The 15,928-nt window shown below is 35.3% G+C and overlaps 1 protein-coding gene across 2 annotated transcripts; it reads right to left on the bottom strand.

Annotated features, from left to right (window-relative positions):
- Window positions 1-4,522: 4,522 nt before the first annotated feature.
- LOC133717451 (ribose-phosphate pyrophosphokinase 1-like) lies at window positions 4,523-15,182 on the bottom strand. Of its 2 annotated transcripts, none has more exons than XR_009849630.1 (9): window positions 14,924-15,182; window positions 14,647-14,823; window positions 12,566-12,814; window positions 11,371-11,514; window positions 9,978-10,145; window positions 8,786-8,855; window positions 7,678-7,759; window positions 5,047-5,412; window positions 4,523-4,880 (listed from the first exon to the last, which is right to left on the bottom strand). XR_009849630.1 is itself a non-coding variant. In XM_062144166.1 (9 exons), exons 1-9 carry the CDS (start codon window positions 15,026-15,028, stop codon window positions 4,842-4,844), a joined length of 1,194 nt encoding a protein of 397 aa, XP_062000150.1. In that variant the 5' UTR covers window positions 15,029-15,182; the 3' UTR covers window positions 4,523-4,841. The 2 variants fall into 2 exon arrangements, 1 of the variants encoding a protein (XP_062000150.1); XM_062144166.1 differs by having other exon boundaries at window positions 5,253-5,412.
- Between the last annotated feature and the right edge of the window lie 746 nt (window positions 15,183-15,928).

Below are 15,928 nucleotides of genomic sequence, written 5' to 3'. Positions count from 1 at the left end.
AAATGATTCCTCGTAGAACATAAATTTTTAGCGAGGAAACCATAGTTTTGTCACAAATGAATTTGGCGGGTCTTACTCATCCGCCAAACTAATAACGAGGAAAGGTTTATTTCCTCGCTAATTATTTCTTTTAATGAGGAAATGGTTCCTCGTAGAACAAAGACTTTTAGCGAGAAAACCATAGTTTTGTGTACACACACATATACATTATATACACACACACACATATGTATAAAATTATACATATATTTATATATCTACATATACATATACATATACATACATATATATATATATATATACACACACACACACACACATTAGATATATAAAAGTTGTGAATTTTTTTTATAATATGAAACATAAACATAGTATATAGACTTACCAAATACATAAACACATTAGATATATATGTATACATATATATATATATATATATGCATATGTGTATGTATATATCTGCATATGTATATGTACACACACACATATATACATATAAATATATATAAAAAGAGAGAGAGAAGAATAAAAATATACACACACATATACATACATATATACATACATACATACATACATACATACATACATACATACATACATATATACTCACACACACACACACATACATATATATATAAAGAGAGAGAGAAGAATAAAATATATATATACATACACACACACACATATATATACATATGTATAAAAGAGAGAGAGAGAGAAGAATAAAAAAAAAAAACAAAAAAAAATAAGTGAGGGGTAAAATGGTAATTTTGGATCAAATTGTGTGAAATTTGAATGTTTGGGGAGTTATCTGTTAAAATTAGAATAACAGGGACTAAACTGTCGACGCACCAAAAGTTAAAGGGGGGACCAGTAATTTTCCCTTATTTAAATGACATAGATGACAAGAACGCTAATTACGTCACATTTTTTCATTAGTTGAAGCCGGTGCATTCTCCAAACGCAGAAATTTACCACCCTTAGCTACTTCTTCCATTACATGTTCCTCCAAAATAGGGTTAATAGCCACCTGACCCGCTTGGTCCAACTCTCTAATAGCCACATCTCCGCCCCATGCACACGAGGAAACCTAGTCTTCTTAGGGGTTGGGGCCTTTTGTCTTGTACTTGTTTTTGCTTCCTTTCGGTCAGCCTATCTTCTTCTTAGGGAGAAATGTGAATAACACCATTTCGATTTGGTAAACCGAAACCATCATCCACCTCTAAAGGGACAAAAACTGGCACTATCTCCATCTTGGACCGTTTCTCAACCCTAACCAACTCAGATGAGGGTTCCTGTCTCACACCTGAATACTAGGGTTAGCCACCTAAAGTGTAGCCCCTGTGATAGATTCCTCCTCACAAGACCTGCTCCGAACTTCTTCCTGAAATCCAAAGTGACCCTGCGGGGACCCACTTTAAGGATAACTCTATCAAAAATTTGGCAAAATCTACCCTAAAAGTGAACTACCCAAACTGTGATAACATTAAACCCCTTTAGAATTCTCAAACACAATTTCAACTCCAACGAGCCTACCTGCTCTCATCAGCCTTCAACTCCCACAAAGTAATGTAAAAGAAATCTTAAAGACAAATCTCGAATCTTAATTTGTCAATACAAATAGATTTGACAATTAGAGCAGTTTAGACCAGGAACTGAAATAAGATACAAGTAGGTTAAACATGTAACCTATAACAGAAATGAAGGTGGTGGACACTATGCGTCAAGGTCTACCCCTGCTCGACCTCAACTAATTTGTAAACTAGGCACGAAAAAACAAAAAGCTAGCCTAGGGAAAAGCATTTAAAACTGTTAGAGTGAGTGCATGAAAAATAAATAATTTCAAGGAAATAAAATGCTTTCCCAAATTTGTTTTCATATAAAAACCAAACATGCAGTATGAGTTTCGTGAAAATATTTTTAATCATCCTCTGGTACTGAAATCTCAAAACATGTTGTAAACTCTCTGGTACTGATAATTCAAAACATACTATAAATCAACTGATTTAAAATACGAGTATCTCATAATCATTTCAGAAATCTCAAAATCTCAATAACTCATCATCTCATCTAAAATACTCACATGACTAAACATGCGATGACTATAGGGTACTGTTGACTAGTCATCTCATGCAACCCAGAGGGTACTGCCAACCAGGTGAGACATCGAAGGGTACTGCCGACCAGAATACAAGGAGGCGATCGGTAGAGGGTATTGCCGACTAGATGACGCATCGGAGGATTCTGCTGACCGAATATATATTTTGGAGGGTATTGCTGACCAGAATATTGTCGACTAGACTATTATCTGGAGGGTACTACTGCCAACCAGATAATGCATGCATGCTTTAACATAATTTACCTCCTCTAATTCATAAATCAAAACTCATTACTCTCATAAGATTTAAATCTTAACTTCCGGAGATAAATTCTCTATAAATCAAATAGTGAAATCAACTCCATGAAGACTAATAACTCAAGATAAACTCAAAGCCAATATTAACATTCGGAAGAGAAACTCAATGTCAAATTTGAACCAACATCGAAAATTATAACCATGCCATTGGAAACATAATATCAATGAAATTCCGATCAATAGTAAATAAATCACAAATCAATACGAAAATTTAATACTTGGAAATATAGTACTGCATGCATACTTAATTCAAAAAGCAAATGTCCACTCATAGTGAAAAGGCTAATTTAGCTGTTAGTCAAATTCCTCCTCGCACAAGGCTCTACAAAACATCCTCGAAAGGTTCGGTGGCCAGAAATCTTCAGATTTGAAATTCCTCTTTCTCAAGTTGAATTGAGATGTGAAACTTAGTGGTTTTGTAGAACATCCCAAGACGAACAAAGTCATCTTTTAGATATAATTTCATATGTGTTGATGCCCAAAAATACAGCGCAGGCCTAATTCATATTGCAGCCCAATAAAAAAGAAAGGTTAATTACACACGAATCATTTTGTCATGCACATGGACCCAAGTCACATTCACACATTTGGGGCTTACAATAATGGGTGTGGTGTGGAAGGTAACGGAATTGTGTAAGGCCCGTTATTAGCTTTAGGCTTGTTGTTAATTTTGGACTTGGGACCAAAATTCATGCCCAACAGCCTAACTCTTAACACGGGTAAGTGAAGAAGAGATAACCCAAATTGCCAAGCCTTATTTATCAATCATAAACAACAACTCTCTTTACCAATAATTCTCTTATAATCTCTAACCAAACAACCAAGCATCCTTTTTACACTACAATGATTTTACCCGTACATGTGTAACAACGATGACTAAATCACAGCAGCAAATCCTGCCTAAATCACGGCAGAAAATCTGCCAAACCTGTTCTACAATCACCTTTAGACAAAACCTAACAGACCAAGAGGCAATACAAAATCCAGTACACGCTTTTAACCCAAGCCATCTCTTTACCTAGCAGTACAGACCTTCAACCGAGATTCCTTTAACTGCTGGAATTGCATATAAATAGCTGTTATTAACCAAGAAAGGGATCAAAATGGAGGACATTAGCAAGCTCTCTAGCACTCTTCTTCTCCCATGCTTCCTTTCTCCCAAATCCATCCATAGTTTTCCAGCCTTTCCAAATCATCTTATGTCCAAACTCCTTATCTCATATACCTCAACAAGTATACAACACTACTAGGATCTCTTCTTCTGAAACTCACACTTTTCTAGCTCTCACGCCACACGCATCTTATCAAGCCTCTTTTAGAATGTTCAATTCACTGCCATGAATATGCAAAGAGCTGCTGGGAAAAACACAACAGCAGGCTTCCTAGAATTCTCAGGTCCTTCGAAGTTTGCTAAGCCTAGTCTTCGCTAACTCAGACAAAGGAGACAAGATTTTGGGCTCGGCCATGATGATTTCACTGCCATACAACCATGATCAAGAGTGCCTCTACAAAATGTAAATTAAATACAACAATTAGTGGGGATCACAACCCCTCAAGGCCTTAATTGGCTCCGCCACCACCTTAAAAGTGGATCATTATGAATATGTTTTTTATAAGAAAAATAACGAAGACAAAAGAAAATTATAATACATATTGTATTATCGTCCGCCTCAATGCATGCACCAATCATTAGTGAGTTGTGGCTTGCTTAAACTTTAAATAACCAACACCGTAAGTTGTTGTCATTTCTACTGAAAAATGAAAAATGCATGCACTAATCAGCTAAATTTTGCAAGTGAAATTGCTTAAATGATAGCCTTGCTTAATGCATGCACTCGTTCAAGCTAGTTTTGGCCAACGGCAACTTGCACACTCTAATCAACCGAACTTGACCAAATAGTTTTTGCTTTAGTGAATTACTTTTGTCAATGCGGTTTATTGTTGTTTGCGTTCCAAAAGAGCCGATGCTTTAGAGTTGGTACAGTACCAGTTACTGAAATGATACCAAAATTGGTAGAATATTTTAAATAATGAATCCATTGATTAGAGGTACTTGATACCCCTCCTATGAATGAATCCAATGATCTGTTTCAAGAATAGTAATGAAGTAGAAGTTCTTTAATTCGGGGCAAAACGAAACACGAGCATAGTATAATAGGGAAATTGGAGAATCAGAATACAGTTTTGCTGTTTATGTAGATATAGAATACAATTCACCAACCACTTGCTCAAAAAGGGAGTAAGGGAAATGCGATACCATTAGTCCTAGATGTAATTCAATTCAAGCATATGAACCTCAGATTATGCAAAGTTTTGAAAAAAAAAACAAAAAAAGGTGTTTTTCTATTAACAAACATGTGCCAGACAAGGTAGCTCTTCGACGGTAATGGAAGCTGGGAGGGAGACCACGAACATGAATTGATCAATCAATGCCCAAGGTGGAATAGGGTTCAAAGCCACCCTGACAAATACAAAACGAATAAACTCTCAGCGCTTGTTTTCTTTAGGAAATAATAAAAGGTGTAAACATTATCATGTTCAAAAGAAGTATAGAGAGCTACAATCGGATGGTTGAAAACATGGAATTGACAAAGAGGGGAAAAAAGGAGAAGAAGAAGATGATATACACTGAAGAATGGAGGTGGCTTCATATAGGTGTTTCTATTTCAACAGGATCCATTTCACCAGTTGAATGGAGTATAGGGCTTTATAAAAGCCAACCATATACAATTGAATAAAAAAAAGAATTGAATTTGTTTGATGTAACAGGGTAGAATGAACTAGCTTCATTCCTAATCATATGAAGCCAATTTTACTGAAATATGCTACTCACAGAACAGTCATCATGTACACGCCATATGGTCTCTCCCAGAAGATTTGCCACTGACAGGACAGTTAGCTGGGGAAAATAGTTCTGCTCAGACACTGGAATAGTATTTGTTATGATCACCTCTTGGAACAAACCGCTTGACAGCCTCTCTATGGCAGGAGGACTGCAAAAAAGAAAAGATGAAAGTAAATATACAAATAAATAATAAGCATAACTATTACATTTTTATAGTCCAAAAAAAAAAAATTCGGAAAAAGTGATGCTGGTCTCCAACTGCAAACTGTAACCATGGCTTCAAAAATAAAAAACCAAAGTCATAATTAGAAATTCTTTTTGGGGAATGTCATAATTATATTAACTCAGCAAAGAGGTAACTACCAAATAAAGGGTTTACCAAGAAACTCATTCCTATATTTCAAAACAAAAAAAAAGAAACTCATTCCTTTCCATGAGATGTCAGTCAACTAAAATTGACTGTAAGATACCAAAACTGCATTTATATTATAGATGCAGCTGGGATAGTTCTATTGATTCTTTTTTAGTACAAAAAGAGTTATAAATACTGTAGGCATGTTTAGTGCGGACATAAACTCCACAGCTATTCTAACAAAAAACTGAATGGTCACTTCCAGACCTCCATCAAAATAAGTATTGACCAAAACATAGCAAGGGCACGGAAAAAACTGATGACTATTGAAGTGATTTCTTGAGCTACTATCAAAATATAGAATCAATCTTTTCTAGAGGAAAGAAAGATGGATGAAAGAAAGAAATCTACCCAAGCAGAACCAACTAATCTTAACCCAGAAGAATCAAGTTACCATCAACTCAAAACCCTAAAAATAAGAATAATATAAATTACACTGAAGGAAATATCCATAAACCTAGACCATGATGCCAAAGAGAAGTTGGACTTATTCTGTCGCAACCAAATTTATCTTCTCAACCCTATCATCAAATTTCTTTCTTTACAACAGACCATATAGAGGTCCACAGTTCTACACTGCAGAATTGTAACAGTATAGCATTGCCCCACATACCCCAAAATATCCTCAGCAAACAAAGAGAAAAAGTTTTTTGGCCAAAGCCACACCAACCGTATAGCATTGCCCCACATACCCCAAAATATCCTCAGCAAACAAAGAGAAAAAGTTTTTTGGCCAAAGCCACACCAACCGTATGAGTCCTAGTCCGTGCAACTTATTCCAAAATGTGATATGAAAAAACAATGCACAAAAATGACGTTGTACAATTATGAGAAACAGAATTTATTAAATTTTAAAAGTAAACAGTTTGCAGAGGAATCCTTTCAAAGTAAATCTAACAGTCACAGCTTAATCCCAAATACACCAAAGAGAATTCCTAACTGAGAACAGCCCACTAACCTGAATAAATTACAGAAATGGAATTCCCTGATATTCTGAAGAAATCAATTTCCAAAAACACTCTACACCACCATAGCACTTCAACCTCAGCCCCTTACTTTAGTGCAAAGGCGTATGATCAACACTCTAACCCCCTCTTTGCAGAAAATGCCAAATAGGGAGATATAAAGCTGAGGATCTGCTTTTCTGAAGCATATCTCTAGAATAGATTTTTCTATATGCCAGCAGCCATGCAGAAATTTGTAATTTAGTAGGTTCAAAACACATGGTAGATACAAAGTAATATTATACAGTACCAAAATGGACTCATTTGAATTTTGGAACATAGAAAAGAAAAGAGTAAGTACATGTAAAGACCCTGGATCCAGATAGTCTTACCTATTTGTCAAACCAAACTAGAATCAATTGGGAAAATGTTGAGCAAATTTAGGTTGGAATCAGCCGATTTTAGAGGCTGAGAGGGCCTTCAAAGTGAGATTGGGCTCATTGGGCATCCTAATTCCTAAAGAGGATGCCCATAACCACCAACACACCTACTCAAACCCTACTAGTTGAACCTCAGGTTGAACTACTACTACAACTGTAATGTTCAATGAGCTAGGAATTGAACTATAAATTCCTAAGCAAGATGCTAAGAGTAGTTTTTACCAAAACATTTTAAATCTTTACAGTCAAAGAATTCCTATTCATCCACGGAGGCATTCCAAGTTTCTAATCTAACTCTAAACCACTGAAGTTCCCACTCCGAACTATGTGGGATCAGTGGTTGGGAACTTCGGATGACATATACATCACCAAGACTACTTCTGCTATTCAAACCTGGAACCACCACTTATGAGCAAGCTATACTTTTACGATTAAGGGAGACCTCTTAAGATCAACTCAATATGAAGCACGAAAAAAAAAAAAAAAAAAAAAAAAAACCTAACAATTGTTTATTCTGGTGGAAACTATAAATGATCAGACTGCTAAATAAATATTCTATATATGTCATACCAAAAGAACGAAGGTGGACATTCAAGCACTATTAAAATATCACATACCTAAAAACAGCATGTGTACTGCACGCATAGACTTCCCTGGCACCCTCTTGATGTAGTAACTCTGCACCTTTGGAAATAGTCCCTATAACCCACCAGGCAAACAATAATAGTTTATTGCAAGAATATAGCCGCACAGACTAATAAAGAACACATGAAATGATTATAAGAACATCAAAGAATTCAAAACCCATGATAGTGAAGCAATAGTATCATAGTATGTCAGTGTAGCTAAAATGGTCACATAATGGGCAAAGGAGATGTCGCACAAACAAAATTACAACATAAATTGAACAAGTTTGCATGCAATGAGTTAAGATCATTTGTATAATCAATTAATTTAGTTAACTGCACTAATGACAGCGGAAAAAAAAATGGACACCTTTATCGATCAAACAGCAGAATGATACAATAAAAGTGGAAAATAACCTACAATAAATTGGGTAGAAATATAAATTGGAAATCAATAATTGGATTTCCAGGAATACTAAGGCCTAACTGTAGGTACATTACACACTAGTCTCTGAAAATTGAGTGGTCACAACAGTTACAACAGCCATTAGCATCTGATTTTCAAACTGGCAGATAAATTCCTTGAGTAGGATTAGGCACAAAAGACAAGATAAACCCACCTAAAAGACTACCAAATGAGGAATAACCCACTGCTCCATGCCATCAAGATGCATTAAGGGTGTGAACTTAAATCAAATATCCCCACGAAAAAGGAAGATAATTCCAATCCTTATATACAGTTGGAAGTCCTTTTCAGGTCATATCTATAAAGAAATTTAAACCAGTTATATTGGTACCTTAACAGGGTACACAGAAAAAATCCATGATTAAGATACCTACAATGGTTTCTAGTACTTGTAGTCTCATTCTTTTCTTCGACAAAATATATATACAATTCTTTTGAGCATGCCCCTAATGATGAATTTTCTATCACCTCTCTCATCTAACTATGTAGATTATGATTTTTCCAGAATATAAGTTTACAAACAGAAGCAATGCTTAAGATGATATCTACTGTTCTATTTTATTTGATTACATCTTTTTAAAGGTACTATTATGTTCTATTTTATACAACAGATTATAGTATGTACGAACTAACCAGCTGTATCAATCATGTCATCAACCATGACGGCTACTTTTCCCTTCACGTCACCTATCAAATTCATCACCTGCAAATAGATGACATTAGACTTTGAACTGATGAATAGGAAGACGAGTTTTGACTAAACAGTAAAGCTAATGCATATTTTTTAATAACAATCCATTGCTTTAGACTTCAAAGATCAAGGCAGAAAATAAATGGAAGATGAAAAAAACAAAAAAAGAAAAAATAAATAAAAGAAGCAGAAGCAGAAAAGTGTGTCATTATGAAAATCGAGAGAGATTTTTTGGAAAATGCAGAGCTTGAAACCCTTAGCTGCATTCATAATTTCAAATAGCCTTACCAAACAACCCTTTACTTTTTCAGACATATTAATAGCTTTTGAGATTGATTTTGAGAATGTGTCCTAACTCCTGAGTTACAGACTACTGCTAAGTGAGTGTCCTTTTAGAGCTCTCTGGGCCATTGAGTAGTCTCTGTTGATTTATTATTTGAGAACTGCTTTGAGAAAAGAGTAACAGGATAGTCAGGTATGTTTTCTTAAGGAAAAATTTCATTCCTTCAGTTGGTAAGTAGCATCTAGCTTCATTCATTTCTTATACATAGACTTTCAAGTAGCGTGGTTAGGAGGTTAGAGAATATAATGGACTTCCATGGAAGGGGTGATGAAGGGACAAAGGATTATATAATTAGTTGGCATATTTTGCAAATGTCAAAAGAAATATCACCATACAGGAGCCAGAGAACAGAACAGCAAAATTTTACCTAAAATATTAATGAGTTATGATGAAAACGTTTAAAGCATAATTGCAATTTAGCATCTTATCTTGGACTAGAAAAGTAGAAAGAGATAAAAAAATAAAAAAATAAAAGAAGAGTAAAAGGTTAGTTTATCAGAGAAAAATTATTGAGACGGATCACAAATAGCATGGCTTAGAAACTGGGAGTTGTCCATAATAATAAAGCTTAAAGTATGGTATTGTAAGTTCCTTTTCTGTAAGAAAGCATGAAAATTATGTGGTCATTAAATGTCACCAGTTTATCAAGCTTTATACAGAATGTGACAACGTTATCAGATTTCAGAATAATTTCTCTCATGTACTACTTAAGATAATGTGAGATCGTGAGATTCATAAGACATAACTGTAACTCTGTAATAGTTGTCGGCCTCATGTGAAATAGTTCATACCTCTGCGACATTGTGCCCATGACGTCTTTTATCAACAATTGCCAGAGGAGCATCAGATAACTTTTTCGCAAAAGCACGGGCTCTAGCAACACCCCCAACATCCGGTGAGACCACTACCAAATCATCAGAACAGATAGTCTTGCTGGCAAGGTAATCAAGTATCACAGGCTGATTGAACATAATGAAGAATAAAAATCATTAACAAGGCTTACAATCAGAAAGGAAATTTAATCATATGTATAATATTTTTTTTTGAAAAGAAACAACTCTTTATTGAAAAAGAGAAAAACAAAATACATGGAGGCGGACAAGTAGTCCGCTTTAAAGATCTAAGGACAGCTAGGCAAAAGGCTTAGCATGTCGACTAATAGTACCATCACAGTTTTAGGGCTTATAATAGAAGAAAGACTATAATCCTTAAATTCCTTAGAGATAGAAGCCCATAAGGATGCCCAGAATTTGACTCTCTCCCACAAGACTTCCCTCTCCAACCCTCCATAGTTTTCAAAAATTCTTCTATTTCTTTCCAACCAGACCACCCACCAAACAGCTAGCACCCCACATCCCCAAAGGGTTTGGGCCTTTTTCCCTTTGCCAAAATCATATGTATAATATGAAGATAGTAGATTTTTGTTATTTGCTAATCATTAAATAAATTCAACAAAGTGGAGGCCAAAATCCTATGTAAAGAAAAGCAAAGACAAACTTCCTATGAAAAGTACTAGACACTGGGGAAGACACAATACTAAGTTCCTAACCCCTAACTAGCATAGATTTGATCCCGGACAGAGGCGCCAAAGAGACCAAGGGGAGCTAAGTTTCACAACTAATATACCATATATAGTCCAATAAACTTTGGTCACACTGCAGATTTATTCCTTCGTATGTTAACACATTTGTGTTTCTTACTGAGTGTATTGTTTTAGAATGTACAATTGCCATTTAGGGTTTACGTATGAGGTATTTAAATCTCGTATTTTGGGATTACTGAGCTCAAGCCTAACCTAAATAAACATACTTTGCTCTTCTTTATTCCATCTTTTGAATCCTGCAATCATTTATAGTGCCTTAACCACTCCAGCAGTGGACTGTGTGGACAGACACATACAAAAATAATCTCCCTTTACGAAAGGTGAAGTACATTGAAGCAGGAGATGCACAGAAATCAGAACTAAAGACATTTACAATGTTATCCATAACATTCTAGCAGTAATTTCCAAAAAGATTTATACATACAATTTTATTAATAGTATAAAAAATCTCTTTAAAATATTCACACACACAGAATTATTCCAGGTTGCCAAGTAAAGGACTGAAGATTCTTATAAGAGTTGAACAGCCTGATCCATGGACTATGAAACAGAAGTGCCCCCAAGTATTACAGAATTGTTACCTGACCATATACATGATCCACAGGAATATCAAAATATCCCATCGATTGACCAGAATGAAGATCACACGCAAGAACACGATTTGCACCTGCTTCAGTGATTAAATTTGCAACAAGTTTGGCAGCAATAGATTCACGCCCTTGAGTCTGAAACAAACAGTGCTTAAAGTTGATAATCAAAAGAAATTTGAACTTGGAATCAGATAACTCATACAGGATTTAGTAATCTACCACAGAGAACATTGTACAAGCTACTATCTGAGATAAAGTGATAAATTTTTATGATTTCAAATCCAAGTAGGTAAACCAACGATTTACTGACTAAACTTGTAAATATGATGTTCAACAGCAATCTTACTGCTAGCGTTGAGAAGTTTCTTAATGAACTAAAAGACTCCATTTGAGGAATTCAACTTATGTTTCCCCCTATAAGGATAAATCTACATATATATTGTTAAAAAGAAAACTTATAAGGAGGGATCCCTTTTTTTTCCTTTTTTTTTTCTTTTTATGAGAACAAAAAGGCATCATATATCAGCCAAATCAAAAACCGTTTAGCCATGTAAACATCACCTAATAAATAGATGAACAGTGTTTAAACACTAAGATAACCATATTCGTAATCAAATGATCACACAACTTTAATAGAAATAAGATAATTAAATGGTCAAACCATTTCTGGTTTTGCTAAATTGTAGCAAGAATTATTTTAAAATGGGGATCTAACCCTTCAGGTTCAGGGTGGCACCAACAATGCTACCCATTTTACTTCTCAGAGAAACAGATACCAACGAAGGGGACTATATAAATACATAATTCTCTAACTTCAAATTAACATTGGTTTGATCACACATACTATGGAGGAGGCGAGAAAGCCAGATGAAGGTAGTATATTTATAAACAGAGAAATGAGGAATCAATTTCATGTTATACACGTTAAAATACTAAGTCCAATACCAATTTGTTGTATGATTTTAAGCCCCCAATCTACCAGTGGATAAAATGAAGACAATTAATTCAGGCCCAGGGATAACATGTAATGAATAACTCTGCATCTCAATATATATTAGTCAAAATTATACTAGGGCACACTGGTACAGTCATCAATCATTACCAAAGCTCTGGAACTTGTGATTGTCAAGCTATGCACCACATATGAAAACAATTTCCAGATTCGTTGCTCACTCTATTAGTTTACCTTTCTATCAGCCCTGGCATATCCAAAATATGGAATCACAGCAGTAATGTTCTTGGCTGACGCCCTTCGACATGCATCAATCATTATCAGAAGCTCCATTAGATTCTCATTTGCAGGAGGACATGTTGGTTGCACAAGATATACATCACACCCTCTGACACTTTCTTGCAACTGAACATATATCTCTCCATCAGCAAACCGCTTTATCTTAATCTTTCCAAGTTCCAGACCCATGTAGCATGCAATTTCCTATCAAAAACACAAGACTACATCAAAAACAGTGCATTCAAAGTGGTTAATATGCACATACTATGGTCCTTTTGCTTTGGCAGAAAACAATTCCAGGGAAAAGTCTTTTGAATAAAAAAAATTTCTAATGTTTGCTTAAATGGAAAACTACCTAGGACATATAGCACTTCTTTAGTCTATGTTCAACATGTTTTCTTTAAAAACCAATGAGAAGGGCAGCAAACATCATCCCTCATGTCAAGTAACCTAGCTAAGAACACAATCAAGAAGAATTTCTATAGAGAGAAAATTCTAATATCTACCAAACAGCATTAGGTATTCTGAGGAAAATTTTCAGGATGGAAAGCTTTTTCTTGGAAATAATACTCCTAGTAGAAGCTTTTCTAAACATATCCACACCAGAAGACAAAGAGGTGATGTCAATGAATATCATGTTTTAGTTGTATATTCTATAGAAACATCAGAAATTCAGATCCATTCTCAGACAAAGGACATACAAAGGCACCAAACATTCATGTAACAGAATGAAGCTACAGTAAAAAGGACAAAAACTCAATTAACCAACAGCATTTCTGCATTCAATGAAAAAGAAGAGTATTCAGAAATCACTCTTCTGCCTATTCCATTAATCTACATTATACTAAAACCAAATCCCTGTATATAGAATTCGGCCACATGAATTCTTATTCTACATTCCAATCTAGTACAACGTTGGAAACTTGGATCATCCATATCAGCACTCTCATCTCCCCTACATCTCAAAGTTTAACTAGCTGGCATCAATAATCAAAATATGAACAACTACACTAGCTATCTTAGTTTCAACTAATTCTTATTTCTGATCTTATTATTATTATTATTCTTGAGCCCTTAATCCCAACTAGGTTTTGTCATTCAAGCTAACAAAATTAACACAGTGAAAACCAAATTGGATAAAGCAGGAAACTACATCAGAACAGAACTCCTTTCAACAATTGTGCTTAATAAAATCCTGCTTCTCCTCGGGAAAAAAAAAAGGACAAATAAGAGAGTCAGTTTAGTCTCAAATACTATAGTGATCTAATAGTATGCAAATGACTCATAGATTTGATTTGGAACTGCCACAATTTCCCATATGAGATAATCACCTTTTGTTTCTTTTCTTGGTGCAAGTGTGACCTCCACAGATCCTAACAAAATAAAATATAAAAAATTTGGGCCTGCCACAATTTACTTGCTTCCCATTTCTCCACCAAAAAAAAAAAAAAGGGGAAAATTAACAAAGTCAGTTGCCGACTACAAACCGTCAACAAAGAAAAATGAAATCAAAAAAAAAAAAAACAGGATGAACCCCAATTCTCAAATCACTCTCCCCTTTCTACATACACCTGTAACAAATCTATATACAAAGATATCGAAATCACATAATCACCAAAATCATCCTTGCCCTTTCTATCATACATTCTATCTGCTGTATTAGGTCTTGTACCTCGCATCATACCTATTTTTATAGATCTTATCGTATTACTTCATCCCACGTAAGTCTCACTTGGTCCAGCACCTGATCTTTAACTTGAATAGTCTCTGTTCATTAACGACTGCATCTGATGTTTAACTTGCATATCCCACACTCTAATCTACCTAGCCCGATTTTATCAGTAGAGTTATCACTCACAAGTCACAATACCCGTAGACCTCTGGTAACTCCGAAATCATACAAGCACACGCAAAAACTCAAAACTATAAACAAGTTCTCACTAATCAAACAGAAACCACAGATATTCTATACCAATATTAGCTCGATAATTCCACTTCAACTAACTTAAACCTACAAAATTTGCCAAAATGTACACCTGAGAAAGCGACGGGTTCGCAGTTCCGGAAAATATCCGGAGCCTGGTGTCATTCTTGCTAGCTGCATTCACGACTTGCGTTGTCCTGGTCAGAAAATTCGGCAGCATTTCATCCCTGAGGAGTGGAATGCATGGCTTCCCATTCGCGTATTTCAAAGGCTCCCCCACACTACACCTCTAAAAATCATAATCCACAGCAAACAAGAGTCATATTGTATTGAAGGAACAGAGAAATGAACTCAAATTCGAGAGAGAGAGAGAGAGAGAGAGAGCTTACGATGCATTTAGGGAATGGGATTCGAGAGCGGGAAGAGGGGTTAGGAAGAAGAGAGCGAGAAGAAGAAAGAGAGGAAAGGGAGGCTGTCTGAAGCAGCGAAGTCATTGGGTTTTCTTTTGTTTGGTGGGTAGCAAGGAATCAGGTGTTTAGGGTTTTGAGTGAAGGTTTTGAGGAATCAATCAGGTGTTTGCGGTGGCGGGAGGCGGTTCAGGCGAAACAGGCGTTGCCCATCTCCATTTGGTACCAAACAGTGTATGACGGAAATTCTATTTCTATCTTACTATTTTCGATTTTCCCTTTCTTTTTTTTTTCTTTTTTTAAAAAACAAATAAACCAATATCAAATATCGAAATTTTATTCACACATACCTAAATACTAAATACTAAATATACGTTCTCCAATTAATACATCACTAATTGAATTTGAAAATGTGCGGGCAAATTGAAAAAAGGTGGCGGTAGAGGAGGAAAGTTTCCTTTTATTGAAAATAGCATTGGTTAATGTCCATCCAACAACATTTATATAGAAAAACATCGTCCCAATTTATCAAAGGATGCGGTTATTACCACCCTACGAACCACTTTATTCACCCAAAATACCATTTTTCCTACATGCTCTTCTCATTCTACATATATTTTTTTTTGTTTTAAGTTTGCTTTGTTCACCCTACATGCTGTTCCTTTTTTTAAGAATGCAAGAAATCCTCATAATCAAGCTTAAAGGATCGACCTCCTCAGGGAGCTCGGCAAAACCCATTATACAAGAAGCAAAGACAAGGGCCTTCCAACTCGATCTTATGATATATGTTCTTCACGAAATCAATATTCATTTCTATGATAATGACCTGGAGAAGAATTCTAATAGGTATGTTGTATGCATATGTATGTTTTCATATAGCAAGAGAATCCAACTTGAAGAAAAGAAAACAAAAACGTGATTACATCATTTTCAGGCTCCAAGTAGGTGCTTTCAGACTCCATTAGCGTTAATATTTTTGAGGCATAG

The sequence above is a fragment of the Rosa rugosa genome, chromosome 6 (genome assembly GCF_958449725.1).
Source record: "Rosa rugosa chromosome 6, drRosRugo1.1, whole genome shotgun sequence".
Taxonomy (NCBI): Eukaryota; Viridiplantae; Streptophyta; class Magnoliopsida; order Rosales; family Rosaceae; genus Rosa; species Rosa rugosa.
The sequence above is the reverse complement of the archived record's forward strand: the minus strand, read 5'-3'. Positions and strand labels throughout refer to the sequence as shown.

What these genes read in the sequence shown, in the direction of transcription:
- LOC133717451 (XM_062144166.1), bottom strand. Translation starts at nt 15,028, where the DNA reads ATGACTTCGCTGCTTCAGACAGCCTCCCTTTCCTCTCTTTCTTCTTCT. An exon ending in TGGATCATGTATATGGTCAG is followed by an intron (nt 10,146 to 11,370) that starts GTAACAATTCTG and finishes ATGTTCAATCAG; the next exon opens with CCTGTGATACTTGATTACCT. An exon ending in TGACATGATTGATACAGCTG is followed by an intron (nt 7,760 to 8,785) that starts GTTAGTTCGTAC and finishes GGTGGGTTATAG; the next exon opens with GGACTATTTCCAAAGGTGCA.